The 19,485-nt window shown below is 31.3% G+C and overlaps 1 protein-coding gene across 2 annotated transcripts; it reads right to left on the bottom strand.

Annotated features, from left to right (window-relative positions):
• Positions 1-1,239: 1,239 nt before the first annotated feature.
• On the bottom strand, positions 1,240-19,056 carry LOC143069026 (microfibril-associated glycoprotein 4-like). 2 transcript variants are annotated; one of them, XM_076243459.1, is made up of 6 exons: positions 18,701-19,056; positions 17,406-17,495; positions 16,292-16,422; positions 14,066-14,162; positions 5,928-6,092; positions 1,240-1,855 (listed from the first exon to the last, which is right to left on the bottom strand). In XM_076243459.1, the coding sequence occupies exons 1-6, from the start codon at positions 18,981-18,983 to the stop codon at positions 1,614-1,616; spliced, it is 1,008 nt and encodes a 335-aa protein (XP_076099574.1). In that variant the 5' UTR covers positions 18,984-19,056; the 3' UTR covers positions 1,240-1,613. The 2 variants fall into 2 exon arrangements, with proteins under 2 accessions (XP_076099574.1, XP_076099575.1); XM_076243460.1 differs by lacking the exon at positions 17,406-17,495 and having other exon boundaries at positions 18,701-19,055.
• Positions 19,057-19,485: the final 429 nt, after the last annotated feature.

Here is a 19,485-nt window from a genome sequence, read left to right as displayed (position 1 = left end):
TACAAACATGTATTTTTTAATACACTATCGATCGCGTCAGTTTCATATGTTTGTTTAAAGTATTTGAAGAAAAAAAATCATAAACATGTTCTATTGTATTATTTACTTTAATTACTAGAATTCGTATAAAAAATCCACACATGAATCCTACAATCTAATTTAAAAAGTTGCATGGCTATCACTTACTTTTCTTGGGTTAATAGCTACACCAAAAGTCGTCGATGCGCTTTAAATAGCGTTATTAGATGGTTAACGAACAAGACTTAAATGAGATTAATTTCACTCCCGGCATGCTCAAAGACTTAAACTACGTCACATAAGTCAGGAAGTTTGATAAAATAAAATTAATAATTCCCAATTTTCTCCTTTATTACTTTTCATATCGAAATAAAACTTGGTGAATATGTTTTTTATGGTATTATGAACATAATAAGATGAAAAGTGAAAAATCGCGAATTATCCCTTTAACTGTACCTTCCGACTAGCCCGATTTATACATAGTTTACTGGTCTCATTGTTTTTTCTATAGGATTTCAAGCGGTTGATAGTTTGGTTGTTGTTTGACATACGGCATAGAATACTGATTAAGGATATTTGTTATCCAAAATATTTATTAATCATTGTAATAGATATTTTTTGTCCGTGTTTAACAAGTTTTAGGTGCATGTATGTTCGTGTTTTTCATCTCAAAGATGTTATTACAAGATAATTCCTTGCGCACATATCGTGTTAAAGAATAATCTGTTTCGGGTACGCGTGCGACCACATGTTGAGAAGAAGAGAAATATTACAAAAAGACCTAACTCCTAGGTTTATTCTGAAAGTGGGAAACCTATGAAACATTAAAACACCAAATATAAGACTACATTATCCAACGAAACGAATTGAAAACATCTGACATGTAAGTTAAATGTTACAGCCGTTTTCTCGATGAAAGAAAATGGTAGACTTAACCTCGTTTTACAGCAAGCTAAATCTCACACTTGCATGAAAGTTGTTAATAGTTCCGTTATATTGACAAAATTGGTTAAACAACCGAAAGGGATATAATTGGTTAATGGGACAATAATCGAGGTCCAGTAGCCAAAATTGTGTACACATAAGTCGTTCCATTAGAAAACCATCGATATAAACTATGTATGATATTAACGACATCAATTTAACTGCATTAGATGTATAATTCGATAATAAAATTTCTTTTCAGTGATGATTGAGGCCAAATCATTTGAAAAACCAAAACTTATTCGAGCGTTTATGAGCTGATAAAAAATAATAAATGACATTTCAATCGAGAAATCAGAACTGAGCATAAGGAGGATACATTCCTTGATTTGAATTAATATTAAGAATTATGTAACAGCATATTTCATTCAAACAATTTCCGTAAAACACCAACTATGGGTTGGTAATACCCGCGGGGACAAACAGGTCATCAACAGAAATATAGACCTTTTTAGAAATATTTAAAAATTAAACTAACATCATAAAGTTCGTTTTACAACATCTTTTAAAGTGAACATTACTAGTAAACAAAAAAGCTTATAGTTCACAAAGTAAGTAAAATCGACATAATGATTTCATTTTTTCCAAAATGAAAGCTGTCTTTTTTAGGATCATATCCTACGTATCATCATCGATGTTGTCTTCATTGACTGATATTCCTGCCATTGCATCCAACGCATGCCTTTGACATCATATTTATTTCCCAAATACAGCCCATTCAGATTACTTTCATGACAGTTGTTGTACCACCAAGCTCCTTTGTAAACTTCTGCACAATTCCTCCCGCTATCGCTGTCATTATCTTTATCTTTGGTCGAGAAAGCCTGTTTGTTATGGTACTCGAGAGCATCACCTAATGTTTGTTTAAAATTAAAAAACGTACAATCGACATTGATATAGATTCAAACAGACAGCATAACACTGCGGTTTGATTTATAGATTGTTATTCCTGATGGATGTTTCGACATATTGACTTAAAAAAAGCTTTTAAATATTATTCATACACAAAAAAAGGTACATAAATGCTTGTTGAATATAAGAATATGTTAACATTATGATAATTTTATGAAAGAGCAGCTAATTGGTCGGCCCATATATGTTGTCCGTCAGTCTGTCATTCTGAAATCAAACAGTTGTAATTGCTTTGTTTATTATTCTTGGTATTGATCAGGGCTCGAACATTATTAAAATTGAGAATGGAAATGGGGAATGTGTCAAAGAGACAACAACCCGACCATAGAGCAGACAACAGCAAAAGGTCACCAACAGGTCTTCAATACAGCGAGAATTTCCCGCACCCGGAGGCGTCCTTCAGCTGGCCCCTAAACAAATATATATACTAGTTAGGTGATAATGAACGCCATACTAAACTCCAAATTGTACACAAGAAACTAAAAGTTAAAATAATACAAGACTAACAAAGACCAGAGGCTCCTGATTTGGGACAGGCGCAAAAATGCGACGGGGTTAAACATGTTTGTGAGATCTCAACCCTCCCCTTATACCTCTAGCCAATGCAGAAAAGTAAACGCATAACAATACGCACATCAAAATTCAGTTCAAGAGAAGTCCGAGTCTGATGTCAGAAGATGTAACCAAAGAAAATAAACAAAATGACAATAATACATAAATAACATCAGACTACTAGCAGTTAACTGACATACCAGCTTCAGACTTCAATTAAACTGATATAAAAATTATGTCTTCATCATATGAATATCAGGCACAATCCTCCTGAACGTATAAGAAGTCTGCATGTTGAGCTATATTTACGAATGATGTCTTTATACCGATGATAAAATTTAGTAACTGTTTTGACTAGTTTGTGATATCGAAAACCCTGGTGTAATAATTTTTCCGTAATACATAAATTTCTCTATTAAAATCTAAAACATTGTTACATACACGAGCGAATCGTACAAGTTGATATATATAACACCGTAAGATGGTGACAAGGGAACGTTACCATCTAAAAATGGATAATTAACGATAGGAAATGAGAAATCATCTCTTTTATCATAAATTTTTGTATTAAGCTTTCCGTTAATGATATAGATATCAAGATCGAGGAAAGGGCAGTGGTCATTGTTAGTATTAGCTTTATTTAAAGTAAGTTCAACAGGAGAAATTTCTTTAGTATACATACTGAAGTCGTCATTATTGAGAGCCAAAATATCATCCAAATATCTAAAAGTAATATTAAATTTGTGTATCAGATGTTGTTTCGATGGGTCTTTGCTGATTTTTGTCATAAATTGTAACTCATAGCAATACAAAAACAGGTCCGCAATGGGTGGTGCACAGTTAGTTCTCATAGGAATTCCGATAACCTGACGATATACGGAATCTCCAAAGCGAACAAAAATGTTATCTAGTAAAAATTCAAGGGAAGATATAGTATCAAAGCATGTCCAATTGACATCATTTGTTTGTTTATTGCTACTAAAAAATGACCTAAAATATATATTCACATTCGGACTTTTTAAATGCCCATTTAATTAGGTGTGTGATTTTTTTCTTAATGAGAATGTGAGGCAATGTGGTATATAAGGTAGAAAAATCAAAACTTTGAACAGATTCAAAATTACCAACATAAGCATGCAATTTATCAAGTACTTCCATAGAGTTTTTGACACTTCAAAAGTAATTAATTCCAATATTTTCGAAGGCCTTATTTGAACAATTTATTATCAGGTTTTTGATTGTACCAAGTGTACTGGTAAGAAGAATAGATAATTTAGTAGTGAAACAATGGCTTGAAGACGAAATAAATCTATATTTGTAAGGTGTTTTGTGTATCTTCGGAAGCCAATACACAGTTGGGACTTTCATTGTTTTTGGTTCTGCTTGTAAAGCGGTAGCTAAAAGTTTATGTTTGTTACAGATGTCGTTTTCTGAAAATGGAGTCAGTTGGAATGTTGGTGAATTGGTGATTTCTTTTTGTTGAACCTAAATGTAAAATTTACGTCAAACAATAATAATATTATTAGCAGCTTTATCGACCGGGACAAAAACAAATTCCTTGGCTAGTTCTTTTAGTTGATGTTTGATACGAGAAATAGGTTTATTGTGGTTATTGTTAAAGCCTCGGTCACACCTTACCGGATAGCTCGAATGGACGCCTAACGGATAACTTTTTTTCAATCCGTTCATGTCCGTTAGACGTCCGTTCTTATCCGTTAGACGTCCGTCCATATCCGATGCATGTCGGTTAAACGTAGGTTTTACCCGTCGACGTCCGTTCTGTCCGGTGGAAAATTTTGAGCATGTTCAAAACTTTGAACGGACGTCCAACGGATAAAATGTCCGTTGAACGTCCGTTAGGCGTCCGTTTTGTACGGTACTCGTCCGTTTCGTTTCCGTTTTATATCCGTTACTTGTCCGTTATACATCCGTTGAAGGTCTGGAAGATAAATTCTCCAACGGACTTCTACCGGACGTTTAACGGATAAAACGGATGTTGAACGAATGAGAAACGGACTTCTACCGGACGTATAACGGATAATGAACGGATCTCAAACGGTAAATGCCAATTGAAAATTTCGCATCAGAAATGCCAGTTATTGGTATGTCAGATTTCTTAAGGGTTGTGAATTCTTATTATTCATAAACGATCTTAGGGTAAAGGCACGTCTTCACAATCAAGCAGCTCTTATTCAGGCCAAACACTGCCCTATGGCGGCAATTTGAAGAACAAACCAAAACAAGTTACACAGAAACATTTTGAATATTTATGCGATTAACATGTATTATAATGTCGCCTTTAATTTTTCCATATATCTGGTTCATCCGTTCTATCCGGTACGCTTCCGTTAGGTGTCCGTTTTATGCGGTACTCGTCCGTTGGATGTACGTTCGACATCCGTTCTGTCCGGTACGTATCCGTTTCTCGTACGTTGCATATCCGGTGTGTGTCCGTTAGGCATCCGTTACACGTCCGTTTTATTCGGTCAGTACATCAACGGACTCCCAACGGATAACAATTTTGTCAACGGACAACTTTTATTTTCATCCGTTAGGCGTCCGTTCGTGCTATCCGGTAAGGTGTGACCGAGGCTTAAGAGTAAAATGTTCTTTAAAATGTTGACTACGTATATCAACTATGTTCATCACTGAATTAAAAAAAGAGTCCACAGATTTTTTGTCAGCTTTTTCCCGTTTTATCCATTTCAAACAGTAAGTACGGAGTGAGTTGTGGATGATATTACGACACTCATTCCAATTAATAATTGACGGGGGGCGATATTTAGATCCTTTCTGAGGAATGATTTTAACTCTCGGTCTTGAACAATGTTATAACATGGGAAATGGGTCCATAAATGTATTCGGAATTACTGCAATTACATGAAGTAGGTGTATTTTCACTGATATTAACATCTTTACACAATTGGCTAAAAAGAAATTGTATGAATTTATAATGCGGACTTACAAATCGGGTTTGTGTTTTGTTTCTGTCGATCGATTTTGTCAGTATGGACTTTTTTCATGAAGTTGTATTTTTTCGGACGTTTTTGTAACGCTGAAGATTTGGCGATAATTTGTGGTACCTAAATGTATACTGTTAACTTACAGACCATTAGTGTTGTACTGGCTCATTTTGTTTATACCGTAAATACAACTTACAATGTTCTTTTTGTTGAAAATAACGTAACAAAATTAAAACGTAGATTTTAACTGGTTTTCTTCTATGATGTGAAGAAAGGAAAACAAGCATAGTCATGTTGTATCAATTGTTTAAATATAAAAAACGAGTCAAATTGCGAAAAATGTATCATTTTATATTTTCTGTCTATTGATACAATATGAGTATGAAATTGTCCTACACTGATTCAGTGATTGTTAAAAAAAGATCCCTCTTTAAGATAATACTAAGAAATCATTTAAGTTCCTTGTCACATAGTAAATGAAAATAATGTAAATATTACCTGCGGTTCCGCTGTAGCCATTTACAATCAGTATGTAGTTGGTTGACTGGTCGCCAATGTTGAAGGTAGAATACTTGGCATACGCCTTATCTCCACCGAAACCCTCCAGATCTACCCTGAGTTCATAACTTCCTTTAGATGTTAAATCATGAAGATTATCATTACCTATAAAACGAAAAATCAAGTCACAGAAAAAGAGAAATCAAATAAATGTATAATGTATATAGATGAATATTTTAATTAATGTTCTCCCCAAAGTGCAAATCTAGAATTGCTTTCTCTTATTTGCCTTCGTTGATGATCAAAACATGACATACATATAGTAAATACACATATTAAACATTAAGTCGAACATGATTGAAATGTACCCGGGTTTTTGCATCCGGTGTTTTATAACCGTATGTTTGCAGTTTATTTTAGACTATTTTGGTATTAATAATTCTTATGTCTGTAACATCAACAAATCTGAATAAAACATTTGTTTCACTTAGTTATGTATAAACATTCGTAATTTGACGGAATCTAGGTTTGTACTCTATAAATACCCACCGCATATGCATCATCTTTTTTTTTTACCTTAAACTATGTCTTGTTTAAAACCAATCAAAAATCCCCTCGTAATCAACATGTAAAAAAAAAATCACAATAATAAAAAATTATCAATTTTTTGACAGAAACATTATTAGATGTTACTATGGTGGCTGGTTAAGGCCAATTCGCGTTTTCGCCTTTTCGCCTTCTCGCCTTTCATATTCTATACGGCGAAAACGCGAAAACGTGAAATCGCGAAGTCGAAAACGCGAAAAGGCAAAATATTTTTTCGTTCCGATTTCGCGTTTTCGACTTCGCGTTTTCACGTTTTCCACTTCGCGTTTTCTCGTTTCGCGATTTCGCGTTTTAGCTTTTGCGCGTTTTCGCCTGTTTGCGATATACATGTTATAATAACAAAACATTTTAAATATAATTGGAGACAAGACTACAAAGTAGTTATTCAAATGATTGTCATATTAATTTCATTTCTGTGACGTACTTTAAATATTTTAAAAATTATACAATTCCTTCAAATTCTTTGTTGACTGAACAAATTTAAAAACAGATGCATTTGTATAATATATAATGCCTTTGAATATACAATTTGCTTGGAATCATATTTTTGACATTTTTAAAATGCATTTGTTATATGACCGGATTCAGTTTCTAATTTATTTTGTTCATCTGGTTCTGACACGGGGAGGATTATTGTTATTGTCTACCGCATTCAACATTATATCCCTTGTCCTCTTTGTGTGTCCTGTAGATGAACAAATTTCCATTTTTAAAAATTTGATATATTAATCAATGCGTTAAGTAATTAGGAAACACATACTACATTTACATGAATTTTCCATAAATCCAGGTTACTTTTTGTTTGAACTAAAAGAACTTGCGACAGGTTTAGGATATCTTTGCTTAGATCAACCTATGAAAAGTTTTTGCCGAGGTCTGGATAGTCCTTAGAGGATCATAAGACATGTCATAAGATACTCTAGTGTCTTATGATTTACAAAAAGAGCATGAAATGAAAGATTGTGTATTTGATGTAACATACTTATAATGATTAATTTCATTTATTTTAATATGACCAACATATAACTTTAAGCAAATTGTATATTCAACGGCATTTTATATAAATGCATCTGTTTTAAAATTTGTTCAGTCAACAAAGAATGTAAAGGAATTGTCTAGTAATAATAAAAATAAAAATAAGAAGAAGAAGAATGATAATAATATCGTTATTTAGAGAGAGTAACTTATTTGAATTACACCAATTTTCAGTAAGGCTCTCTAAATACAATTAGAATTACATTAAAAATAAACAATAAATTTTCAATAATAATGATATATAATATATATTAAATAAAATTTAAAAATACAAAAAGCAATTATGATATGGCAATACAGTACAAATATCATGGTAATGTTAAAAGTACATTGATTTGTAGTTATGTTTAATTTCTGATACTGAATTTGATTTTTTAATTGAATTCGGAAGAGCATCCATACTTTTGGTCCAGTGTACGAGAAACTAGACTTATACAACTCTGTATTTGGTTTTGGAATAAAGAACTTATCTGAGGATGAAAATTTCGTATTGTATTTTTTGTTTGCAGAAGCTGATAAAATAAGACTGGACATATATTCTGAAGCCTAGCCATGTTTTGCTGTATACATATGAAAATATTTATAAGTACGTCACAGATATGAAATTTATATGACAATCATTTAAATGACATATACTTTGTAGTCTCGTCTCCAATTATGTTTAAAATGTTATGCTATAATAACATGTATATCGCGAAAAGGCGAAAACGCAAAAACGCGAAAACGCAAAAATGCGAAATCGCGAAAACGCGTAATTGCGAAAACGCAAAATCATAAAGTAAAATTATTTCGCCTTTTCGCGTTTTCGACTTCACTATTTTCGTTTTCGCCCTATATAATATGAATACGAAGACGCGAAACGGCCTGAACCGGTCACCATATGTTACATTTAATTTTGGTGTATTGAACCGATTCGATGGTCTACTTTTTCGGCAGTTATTTTGTAATACAGTACGTTAAAATATTGATATGTGTGTCGACAAAGCAGAATTTATACTTATATCCCATTGACTTTTTCTCGTACAAAAATGCTTGTAATACTTGTCACTGGTATTTAAAAATTCAATCGATTCATATTTTCGTCGATTTTTGATTTTTAACTAATGTCACATATAAATTAATGGACTTATGTGTTCTGTTAAAAGTGAGTAATACGAATGATATATTCGATTCATTCTAGACTAGTAAGTCGTTAAGTACAGCTCTTTAAAAGAACCAGGCAGAGTGCCATACACATGTGAATTATGAGGGTTTTTGATTTTATCTATAAATGTCCTAGAAGAAGCAGTAACTGAATACTGCTAAAAAGAATGTGAGTGGAAAATACAAGTGGTTGCTATGGTAACGGACACTCTATTTTTTGGTTGTGAAGCATAGTAAAATCTTTCAAAAATCAGCCAAATCACTACAATTCAGAGCCTGATTATGAGTAGAATCCAGCATCTTTCGTTAATTTTCATATGTAACATTGATAAAACTTGGTTTAAGCTTCATTTTAGTTAAGATTGCATGTAAACCAAATTTGTAATTTTTTGGAAAAATTTGGCCAAAAAATGCATATTTTCAACTTTTCTGAATTTGGGATTTTTGCGAAATTATCAAATTTTCTCTGGTGTTTTTCAGAAAAGAGCAACTGTGTACAGCATAGTTAGCACTGTAGTTATGAAGTTTGGATACTACTTTACCAAATTAAATAGATTTATGCGTGACAATTTTCTTTAGTTTTATCACCATGGCAACCGATTTTTTCCTTGGAAACGGAGTTATTATTTGCATAATATTGCAGTGTTAGAGGTTAAATGTACCGAATTGTTTCATAGCTGATAAAAGAAAATACATATAAGCATAAGCTAACTCTAAATTAATATCGTAAAGATTTGCTGACTTCGATAGTTACCATGGAAATACATATTACTCATAGCAACATCTATTTTAAAATGTATCAATAGAAATGTATGTAACAAAATACATATATAGAGGGTGTTTATATTCAAATTGGAATATGACGTCATGCTTTGCTTCATTCACCGTCTTGTCTGTTCTTTTCAAAAGTTTCAACACATGTGACATATCATGTAACATTGGGGTTGGAACCGAAGGTTTGGGAAAAAAGGGAGGGTAGGTTTATTTTAAAAAAAATCATACATGTAGATTTCTGAAAAGATAACGCTTAGTCGGAGAGCCTGATTATGTTCAATAGAATCAATATTTTTTTCAGATATTTCATATATTACATCGATATAACTTGGTTTTAGCTTCAGTGCTTAGTTAATATTGCAGTTCAATGCCGACTTTTAGATTTTTTGTAAAATATACTAACTAAAAAACATTAATTTTTCAAGAATCCTGAAGTTATCAGTATGTGAAATTATCAAACTTTCTCGTGTGTTTTTCCGAAAAATGAAAATATGTAAAGCATAGCTAGCATTGTAGAAACAAAGTTTGAATACTACCTGACACATTAAGTGGGCTCTCTTGAATTTTATCACCATGTTAACGTATTTTCCCCTTGGAAACAGAGTTATCATTTCTTGAATTCTGCAGTATAGGATATTCAATGTTCCCAATTGATTCCAATACTTTATGAACATACATAGAAGCATAATATATAAACTCTAAACTACAATCATTAAGAATAATTACAACAGTTGACATGGTTACCAATATCACCCATAACAGCCAATCATATGATATATAAAATAATTTTATGTAGAAAATTACATATTATTATGTTAATAATGTTCATTTTTTTAATGGGAATATAACTGCATGCTCGGTTTTGTTTCACTCTCAGTACTGTCATGACTGTCTTTGCTCATTGACAAGACTGAACAGATTTAAATATACACAGTAGAATTTTGGGGGAAGAGTGGAAGTTGGGTAGCTTTTGTTTGGATCTTTCAGAGATCCTTATAAAGAAAATTGAGAGGTTTAGCTATAAAACCAGGTTTTAAGGGACACTAGCTGTTAAATTCATGTTCACCGATTTTAATCAAATTTCTAATATTTTATTTATAACAATGTAAAACATTTCTCCAAACTATTAAAAGTCTAAAATAAAAAATAAGCAAGGCACTGACATGAAAAGACGTAGCTTCGTTTCGTGTTTATTTTAGTGTAGCACATTCTACCTATTGTCAAGGTACATGTAATTTTTGAAAGTATTGCTCTGATAAAATAATGTCCTTTACCACTGGTTAGAAATTAAGAAATTTTAGCAAAATATTAATGTCCATAGCGCAATAAATCTAACAAATGTAATCCAAACAGCAAGATACTCAACATAGATCAGACATACAAATGTTCAAAATCGCGTCTGTGTTCGAGCAACCATATGGTTTTTTTTACATGATTTCTTGGCAAGTCTCTGAGGTAATGGCATGGTAAAGTCAAACAGAGTACTTGTCACTATTTTTGATTTTATTGAAGTGAAACTAGACTTGTCACTGTCTTACATTCGTTTTTTGAAAAAGGCGATCTTTTTCATCAGATGTTTTTTGTAAGCTAGCATTGATACAACAATTGGTGGCACTTAAAATATCCCAGCAGCAGGCACAGTGCTCGTCTTAGTCGGCAAACTCCAGCTTATCTTGTTCGTGGAGCGTTTTCACAAGTTCTGGTATATTTTGTGGTTTCCAGTTAATCGCCTGTTTGGGCAAAGATTATCTTATTCGGTTGCTATGGTTCATTTTCAAAAAAATTATCATATGAAGGAAAAGTTTTACCTATATCTTTCAGGACAAAAATGAATTCCATAAGATAAAAAATATTTACTACGTGGAACCAAACTTATTTACTGCAAGCTGCATGTAAAAAGACGTATTTGGACAGAGTTTATATCTTTTGCGTTTACTATGGTTAATTTCTAAATTTATTATCACATGAAGAACACGTTTGAGCAATACATTTTTGGACAAAAACGAGTTCAATATGATAATAAATTTGTACTATGTACATGCAACCAATATAAATAAGAAGATGTGGTATGATATGGGACAAATCTTCACAAGAAACGGAATGACACAGAAATAAATAACCATAAGTCACCCTACGGCCTCCAACAGTGAATAAAGCACATACCACATAGTACCATATGAAGCCTTTGTAAACAGATATCAGACTAGTTGGAAACTAGTGGTTTTGATAAACACCAAGGACACGCCACATGCTTTTTTAAATTCAATCTTAGTTCGTACTAGATATAATTAAATTAAATATTTATTTTATTCATTTATTTATTTTATAAAGCATTTATTAAAATTGGAAAAGCTATCATAATGATTTTATAGTTTTTTTTCGGAATTTACTCATATTTTTAGTGAAACTACGCATCTGTCTGAATCAAAATAAAAACAAAACACTTATAAATATATGTCTTCGTGCCTCTTACATAAACATTTTAACACCCTAACTTATTAGTTGGCGTACATCAGAGTCGTGAACCGATGGCCAATTGCTTTGTCGGGAAATAAATAAAACAAAAGCAAAATTATTTGGCCTTTTGATCATTTTAAAAAAGAACAATTTACACGTTTAATTATAAATATTAAGCATTAATCTTTTCGAAACAATTATTGTTAATTACTTTAAATAAAAAGATCATGATTGTTTAATCAGTAACTGTTGTTATGTTATTTGGCACGTGTCAATCGGTTATTGATTTTTTTCGGCATATCAAAGAAAAACAGGCACGTGTCTAAATAATGTTTAATATATTATTAGGTGTTTACCATTGCATGTAAATAGATATGTAAGAATGGTACGTTACTGGTTGAAGTTATTAGAATCTAATAATTGTATATTGAATAGTATTTATGACGACATGTACGAATCTAGTTTTTATAAACCGAATGATAAACTGAATTGGAGTTGTAAAATAAGAGACATACTAAACATGTATGGATTTAATGATATATGGTTAGCACAAAGTGTTGGAAATAGTCAATTATTTTTGCATGAATTTAAAAAAAGAATTGTTGATAATTATATAGCTGAAGGCTTGTCATTTTTTTTTAAATACTTCAAAATGTAATTTATATCAATATAAACATGATGGACATATTTGCAATTTTATTTGAATCGACCATTGAACAGTTTATACCAGTCATATGTAACTAAATATAGAATCAATTCACATTCACTTAATTTAGAAACTGGAAGATAATTTAATATTTCCAGAAATGAGCGTGTTTGTAATATGTGTAATAAGAAAGTATTCGAAGACGAATATCATTTTATATTAGAGTGTGATAAATATGTAAATGTCAGAAGTATATATATTAAGATATATTATTATAGAAACCCATCTACCTTCAAATTAGTTCAATTAATATCTGTAAGAAATATTAAAGAGTTAAATAATCTGGGTAAATACCTGTATGAGGCAGAGAAAAATCGTAACACTTGATTTTTTGTTATGTACCTTTATTACCAATGTAAACTGTATGCCAAACTCCGTTATATATTAATGCTGTATATGTATATGTAAACTGTTTAATTTGTGTATGTATTTAATCCTATGAGCTGTATATTTGTAAAGGAATAAAGAATTATTATTATTTATTTATGATTATTTTTCTATAAAATTTGAATTTTTTGCATTGAATATCTATCTCTACCATAATATGTAAAAATAATACCTATAACAGCACTCATTCTAGTCCTTAGTGGCATTGTATACGTCTTTTGTACACTAAGGAGTCCTAAGCAGTGTTAAGACGTACCGTTTTATTTTTACGATTCTAGACCAAAATGCAATTTGAATTTGGAGATATTGAGAAAAATCCAGGAATACAAAGTTTTGAGGAACCATGCACCAAATTCAGCAGTCCTACATTATTAACTATGTCTCTCCATATAAAATTTCTATGTCATACATTGTTATTACAATAACCAATTGACCCTTTAATGAAATCAAGAGATATGAGTTGTAAATATAGAGCCATATAATTGCTTGTTGATTATGGTTAAAAGAAGTCCATTTACAAGGTTGCAAAACAGATATTATAAGGCACATGATGGTTGTATCAAATCTGAACTTTTTTGTTCCCATGGTTATCAAAAGATGTCAAAATACAGATTTTTGCACCTTTTTAAATACCATTTTAGCCTTATATCAAAAAAAATGTTCACAACCTCAACATCAAAATATAAACTTCAATTAATGCTTAATTATATGTTGAAATGATTTTTTTTTCTTGAAATTGTCATTATTATAAAATTGCTGCAACCAAAAAGTAGACATTTTCCAATTTTCATGTCTGATTTCAGCATAAATCCCTAAAAAACATGGCTGCATGTTTCCATAGCAACCGTTCAACAAAATTAAAAGAATAACCTAGCAAACTTTTTTTCAATCTTAGCTGCCTATTATATAAAAGAATAAAGCAGTTCTGAGACATACATGAATCACCCCCTGTCTGGATCTCACAAATAGCTGTACTTTAAAATACTTGTCATATATTGTTGCCTTTTCGTTAATTATTCAAACTACTGACCTAACCAAAATTCTGTGTTTAAATCACCAAATCCTGTTACATACTCTGTCCATCCGCGGAAAAAATCTACTTTTCCATCTTGTCTGTGCTGAAAAACCTAAGTTATGAAATGTTAAAACTATTTCTATGAAAAAAATGTATTTGTGTGAAACATAAAATGTTTTCCCAGGTAGTATGACAATTGCTATATGGTTATAATGGGAGATACTTATAAGTCCAATATGTCACATATACACTAACACATTAACAGAGATAAATTACAATAAGACAGTTATCTAGGCAATTATCGTATAATAAAAAAATGACCATTGAAAAACCCGAAACAATTTGATCAATGGCTAGGAGTTGATTAACGAAATATTTAGTATACTTTGGGTTATCTAGCTTACTTTGATCTGAGCGTCATTGATGATTCTTTTGTAGACGAAACGCGCGTCTAGCATAATGCGAAAAAAAACTTCATACGTCTCAATTTGCCACCATAATTTGACATATATATAATATTATCAACCCCATAGACGACACTAGAAAACTAAAAAATGAATGACATATTTATTTTCAAAATTTGATTTGTAACATGTGTAAACAAGCAAAATTCACATATCAATTATTAGTGTTTAAAGCAGTAAGATAATTTATTTGCTCGAAGTTTAAGCTTGTAGTTTCTTCAATCTTGTGTCATGCAACACAACGGGTGCCACATGAGCAGCGGGAGCTGCTTACCATTCTAAAGCATCTGAGATCACCCCCAGTTTTTGGTAGGATCGTGTTGCTAAGTATTTACGTCTATTTTGTGTTTTTGTACTATCTGTTTTCTTTTTTAGACATGTCGACGTATAAGTTTAAATGTCACTCTAGTATCTGTCACCTTTCTTTAATGAATTTTTTTAGATTTTTTTTTTTTTTTTTTTTAGCAATGTTAAATTCGTTCTAGCTAGAAGGTGGATTTTCCCCAAATAAAAATCACAGTAGGTGAAAGAAAGCAATTTGGAAAAACTTTCAAAAAATGTAAGAAAAAGTATGGGTAACTAGGGTTTTTAAGCAACAGTTTGTGCAAAACTTCCATCACGCATGGAAAAACAATTGTGTGTGATTAGGAAAAAACTACGCTAAAGAACTTTGAGATAAGCTCTGATAATATGCTTTCAGATAAGAGACATAAAAACTTGGATCACCGGACTAGTTTTCTTGCTACATGATAAAATAGGTAAATTCACAAATCATTTTGCTATAAAAGTTTCTCTATCTGAGTTATCTCCTACTGTACATGAGTACAAATATAATCAAACATAAATATTCTAATTTTAATACATCCGTTAATATGATAAAACACACAATTAACATATATTAACATGGACAACCTTACACATAAATTACATACTACTCTCCACATTTGCACATTTTATAAAATATCGATTCTTATGGTGTGCATCCAAGATGCGACTTATACAATCAAACTGATTGCTAAAGAATCGACGCATACAACCCGGGTCTCCTACATGTACGTTGATATTTTACATGATAGAAGCGCAAATTTGGAAGTTTGATAAATAAAACATATAGGCGCACTTAACTTAAATTGATCTAAGCAGAAACGATACGCAACACTTCACATAATATTAACATGAGTGTAAGGTGTAACGTAGTATAGAACGGAACAGGAATGATAGTTTTAAAATACAAATAACTAGAATAATCTACATTTAAGGGAGCTCGCTGATATGAATTCTGTTTTATAAAAAGAAAACTACACCATAGAATTTGAAGATAAAATGGGAGAAGATAGTTCTAAGAACATGCTTACAGATAATAAAAAGAAACAATGGAGTCACCCAACTTGTTTTTTCGCTATATATCAAAAGAGGTAAATTCACAACACTTTTTATTATAAAATTACTTTACCTGAGTTAACTCTCCTACTATCTAACTTATTTCCCCTTATTTGGCACAAATGAAAAAAATAATGGAACGAAAATATTGTGTTTTGTAGAAAATAAATCCGAAAATACGATAAAACGCATATGTTTTGGGTTATAAAATTATACGTCTTCAACATGAAATACACATTACAATAAAATTTTGCACATTTCAATAAAGATCCAGACCAATTGATATCTGCTACTTCAAAATCTAAGATGGAGGCAGACACCCAAGCAACCTTAAGCGTGATATATATTTTATCGCTTTACAATATCAGCCAATTAGAGAAATTCTTAAACGTCTTACCGTCCATCCTCCCCCATCCGTTTCCATATCACAGGACGCGTTAAATCCAGCTGTACCCTCCGGAAATATTTTGTACACACCACTTCTGACCTTTTTTCTATCTAAGTCGGAGCAGTCCCGAGGAGTAAGCGCTGAAATTCGAGAAAAATCAAAATCAAAGTGTCAAAGTAGTTAAGTATAGATATAAATCATACAAACACAATTGGTGACCGCAAAAAAAGAATTAACGATGAATATTAAATCGCCCCTCATTTACTGAAACTAATTGCAAAATGCTGAATTGAATTGTAACACGAAACGTACATATTGATTGCATTCATAAATCTATGAAAACAGGAGTGTATAGACATATCTTATTTTGTATTGCCGATAGGCTTCATTCCTTTATGTCTCCATTGTTTTAATTTTAGAGTTCTGATTGTCCCACATCAAAAAATCTGGTTATCCTAAATTATTATATTATTTGTGTTCATGTTTCTCTAACATTTGTTATTTTTTATACAGGTTAAAAAGTGTTGAAAAATTTTTTTGCAATGAGGGATTTATAAAATTTACCTGTAAATTAAAAAAAAGTAAATCCAGCATATATTAACTTATGAATGATCTGATGGTTAAATAGTTAAAAAAGGAAAAAAGGGAAACAATATGTATACATCATACATGTCATATATAAAAATCATATTTTGGGTCCATGAAAATGTGTCAGTTAAAGCAGGATGTTGCAATAATTAGGTGTCAGATTATGCAGGTTTCACTGTAATCATGTTTTTGTAACTTACTGGTAAGGTGTTTCGCATTGTCTAATGTTGATTAGTGAAATGTAGTGACTTGCATTTGAGCTCTCCTGTTTTTACTGGATAGTCAAGTTGTTCCATTGACAATCAGCTTATGTACCACTATTATATCTTTCTTTCAAATGTTAAACATGATTACTGCTGTATGTACTAGGATGTTCCGTACTGTTCTTACTCAAGGGTTAAACAGAAACTGAGATGATCGAAAAAAAATCTACTGGCTGTAGATACTTGCATACTTTCATAAAAAGGATATCAATTGAAACATGGTTGGTGCTTAAGCATATAGCGTAAATAAGAAATTCAATTCATGCAGTTACCTTCAGAAATAGCATCAGTGGAATTCTGTTTCATATCAACCAAATAGTCTTTAATTTCCTTTTTAGTGTTTTCTTCCGCAGTTCTTCTGGCTGTAAATTAAGAAAACAGTAGTATACCGCTGTCCAATACTAATAAATATATTAAACAAAAACTAATCCGGGTCACAAACCAAAACCGAGGGATGTTTATTTTAGTACAGAAACATTTCGGAAAATTGAACATTGAATTGGGATTGAATTTGTTCTGGTGTTCTTAATTTTCCATTAAATGAATATCAATAACGAACTTGTTGGTATTGGTGTCTATATTTGGTTTTTTTAAACCATGTCGGGTTTTCTTCTAAAAATCATATGCATGTAGATGAACTGATTCATTATCTTAACTTTTACATCCACAAAGAAAATAAAAATAGAATTGAAACAACAAGCTAGTAATATAACACAATGTCTAATGAGACTTACAGAAAAAAAAACATAAATGTTGGATGTATCAATACCAAGTAATTGTGATCTACGATTAAGCAGTAGATCTTCAGAATTTTTAAGAATCCACTTCTGATTGACTCAACTGTTTGAATATATCTCATCACAATATTTTTGAAGGTCATGTTTTATTGTACAACGAATGGTAACCATCACTTTAGAAATATGTTTAGTCGAACATCTTGATGATCCAGCTATGTACCGAATTCTTTATAAGGAGTTTTATGAAGTTTTGGTATCCAGTATAATGACGATAAATTTTCGTCGTTTTATTGGATGTTAATACCAAAAGAAAGAAGAACATATTTGTGATTTTGTAAAATTCCATACCTACTTAATGATGTTAAAGAATAATTAGGACTACCAGTTTTGCTGTTTATTCCAAGCTCTTTGTGAGACATTCCAAGTTATGGTTTTACACATAAAGACAATATTATTGGAGTGTAAATTATTCCAAAATTACATTAAAAGCCTATACAGTCAAAGAATTACGTACCTGTTACCTAAAATAGTGTATGTGTTTTGGTTTTGATTCTGTTTGTGATTACAAGAATAATTCAAAATTTACCTTGTTCATGTTATTTTTCAAGAGTACTAATTGGTTTATAATTTATTTGAGATATAAAACCTTTATTCGAAATTTATTGAAAACAAATAAAATGTCTTAGTAGGGATCTTCAATTGGGATGATTAGTTTTGGAATAAAGTAAAATTAAAATTGTCAAGAGAACTGAAAACAATGTCCCAACAAAAAATGAATGGTTGTTGCTTTAGTAATTATCGTATATACGAAATATGATAAATGCAGTTACCTTCAGAAATAGCATCAGTGGAATTCTGTTTCATATCATCAAAATAGTCTTTAATTTCCTTCTTTATGTTCACAGTTAAATTTCCTTTCATATTTTCGAATGCGTCTGATATATATTCCTTGATTCGCTTGTTTACTTTCGTCATGTCAAACATTGCAAGCAAAGGGACATTTTGGTTATCGACCACAGGAGTTTCTACCATGTCATCTCTGGTACTGGTTGATTTTATTCCTGCAAGTAGTACAGAACAAATTAATCCTATAAAGATCAAACACTTTTCCATTTTCAGTAAACTGTCAACTGTATTGGCCAAGGTTTTCTCTGACTTTGAATAAGATTTTCAGATTCTTGTGGAAAAACTATCAGATGAGTAAAAATGACGTTGTCAAGCAAGAAATATTATTTAGTAGTGTGTTAATTATTTCTGATGACAAGAGCTCCATTACTTATTGTCAGTTTGGCATTCAAACATATTCCATAATATTATTTACGCATTAACTAATAACAATAATTACATATAATAAATCTCATATCGTTTAGCAAGTATACATTATGAAACAAAAGAGAAATTGGTGAACATTAGTTGACAAAGATGATTAGAAAAAGCTATTATCACTCAACTATGAACGCATGTTCCTGTAATGTCTCGATTAAATGCCTGGTATTTTCACAGAACTACGGCGACATACTTAAGCACTTTTCTGCCATTATCTCTATCTCTTAAAACATTATCATGGGAACCAAATTTTGATTTAGCTTGAGCATTCTGTACATGCAGACGAGTA

The sequence above is a fragment of the Mytilus galloprovincialis genome, chromosome 3 (assembly GCF_965363235.1).
Source record: "Mytilus galloprovincialis chromosome 3, xbMytGall1.hap1.1, whole genome shotgun sequence".
NCBI lineage: Eukaryota > Metazoa > Mollusca > Bivalvia > Mytilida > Mytilidae > Mytilus > Mytilus galloprovincialis.
Note: the sequence above shows the minus strand (reverse complement) of the source record. Positions and strands in the feature narration are given on the sequence as shown.

Excerpts from the sequence above, each read along its gene's own strand:
- LOC143069026 (XM_076243459.1), bottom strand. The coding sequence starts at position 18,983 with ATGGAAAAGTGTTTGATCTTTATAGGATTAATTTGTTCTGTACTACTT. Across the intron at positions 17,496-18,700 it reads CACTGATGCTATTTCTGAAG|CCAGAAGAACTGCGGAAGAA; the intron begins GTAACTGCATTT and ends CTTAATTTACAG. Across the intron at positions 6,093-14,065 it reads AAACACAGAATTTTGGTTAG|GTAATGATAATCTTCATGAT; the intron begins GTCAGTAGTTTG and ends TTCGTTTTATAG.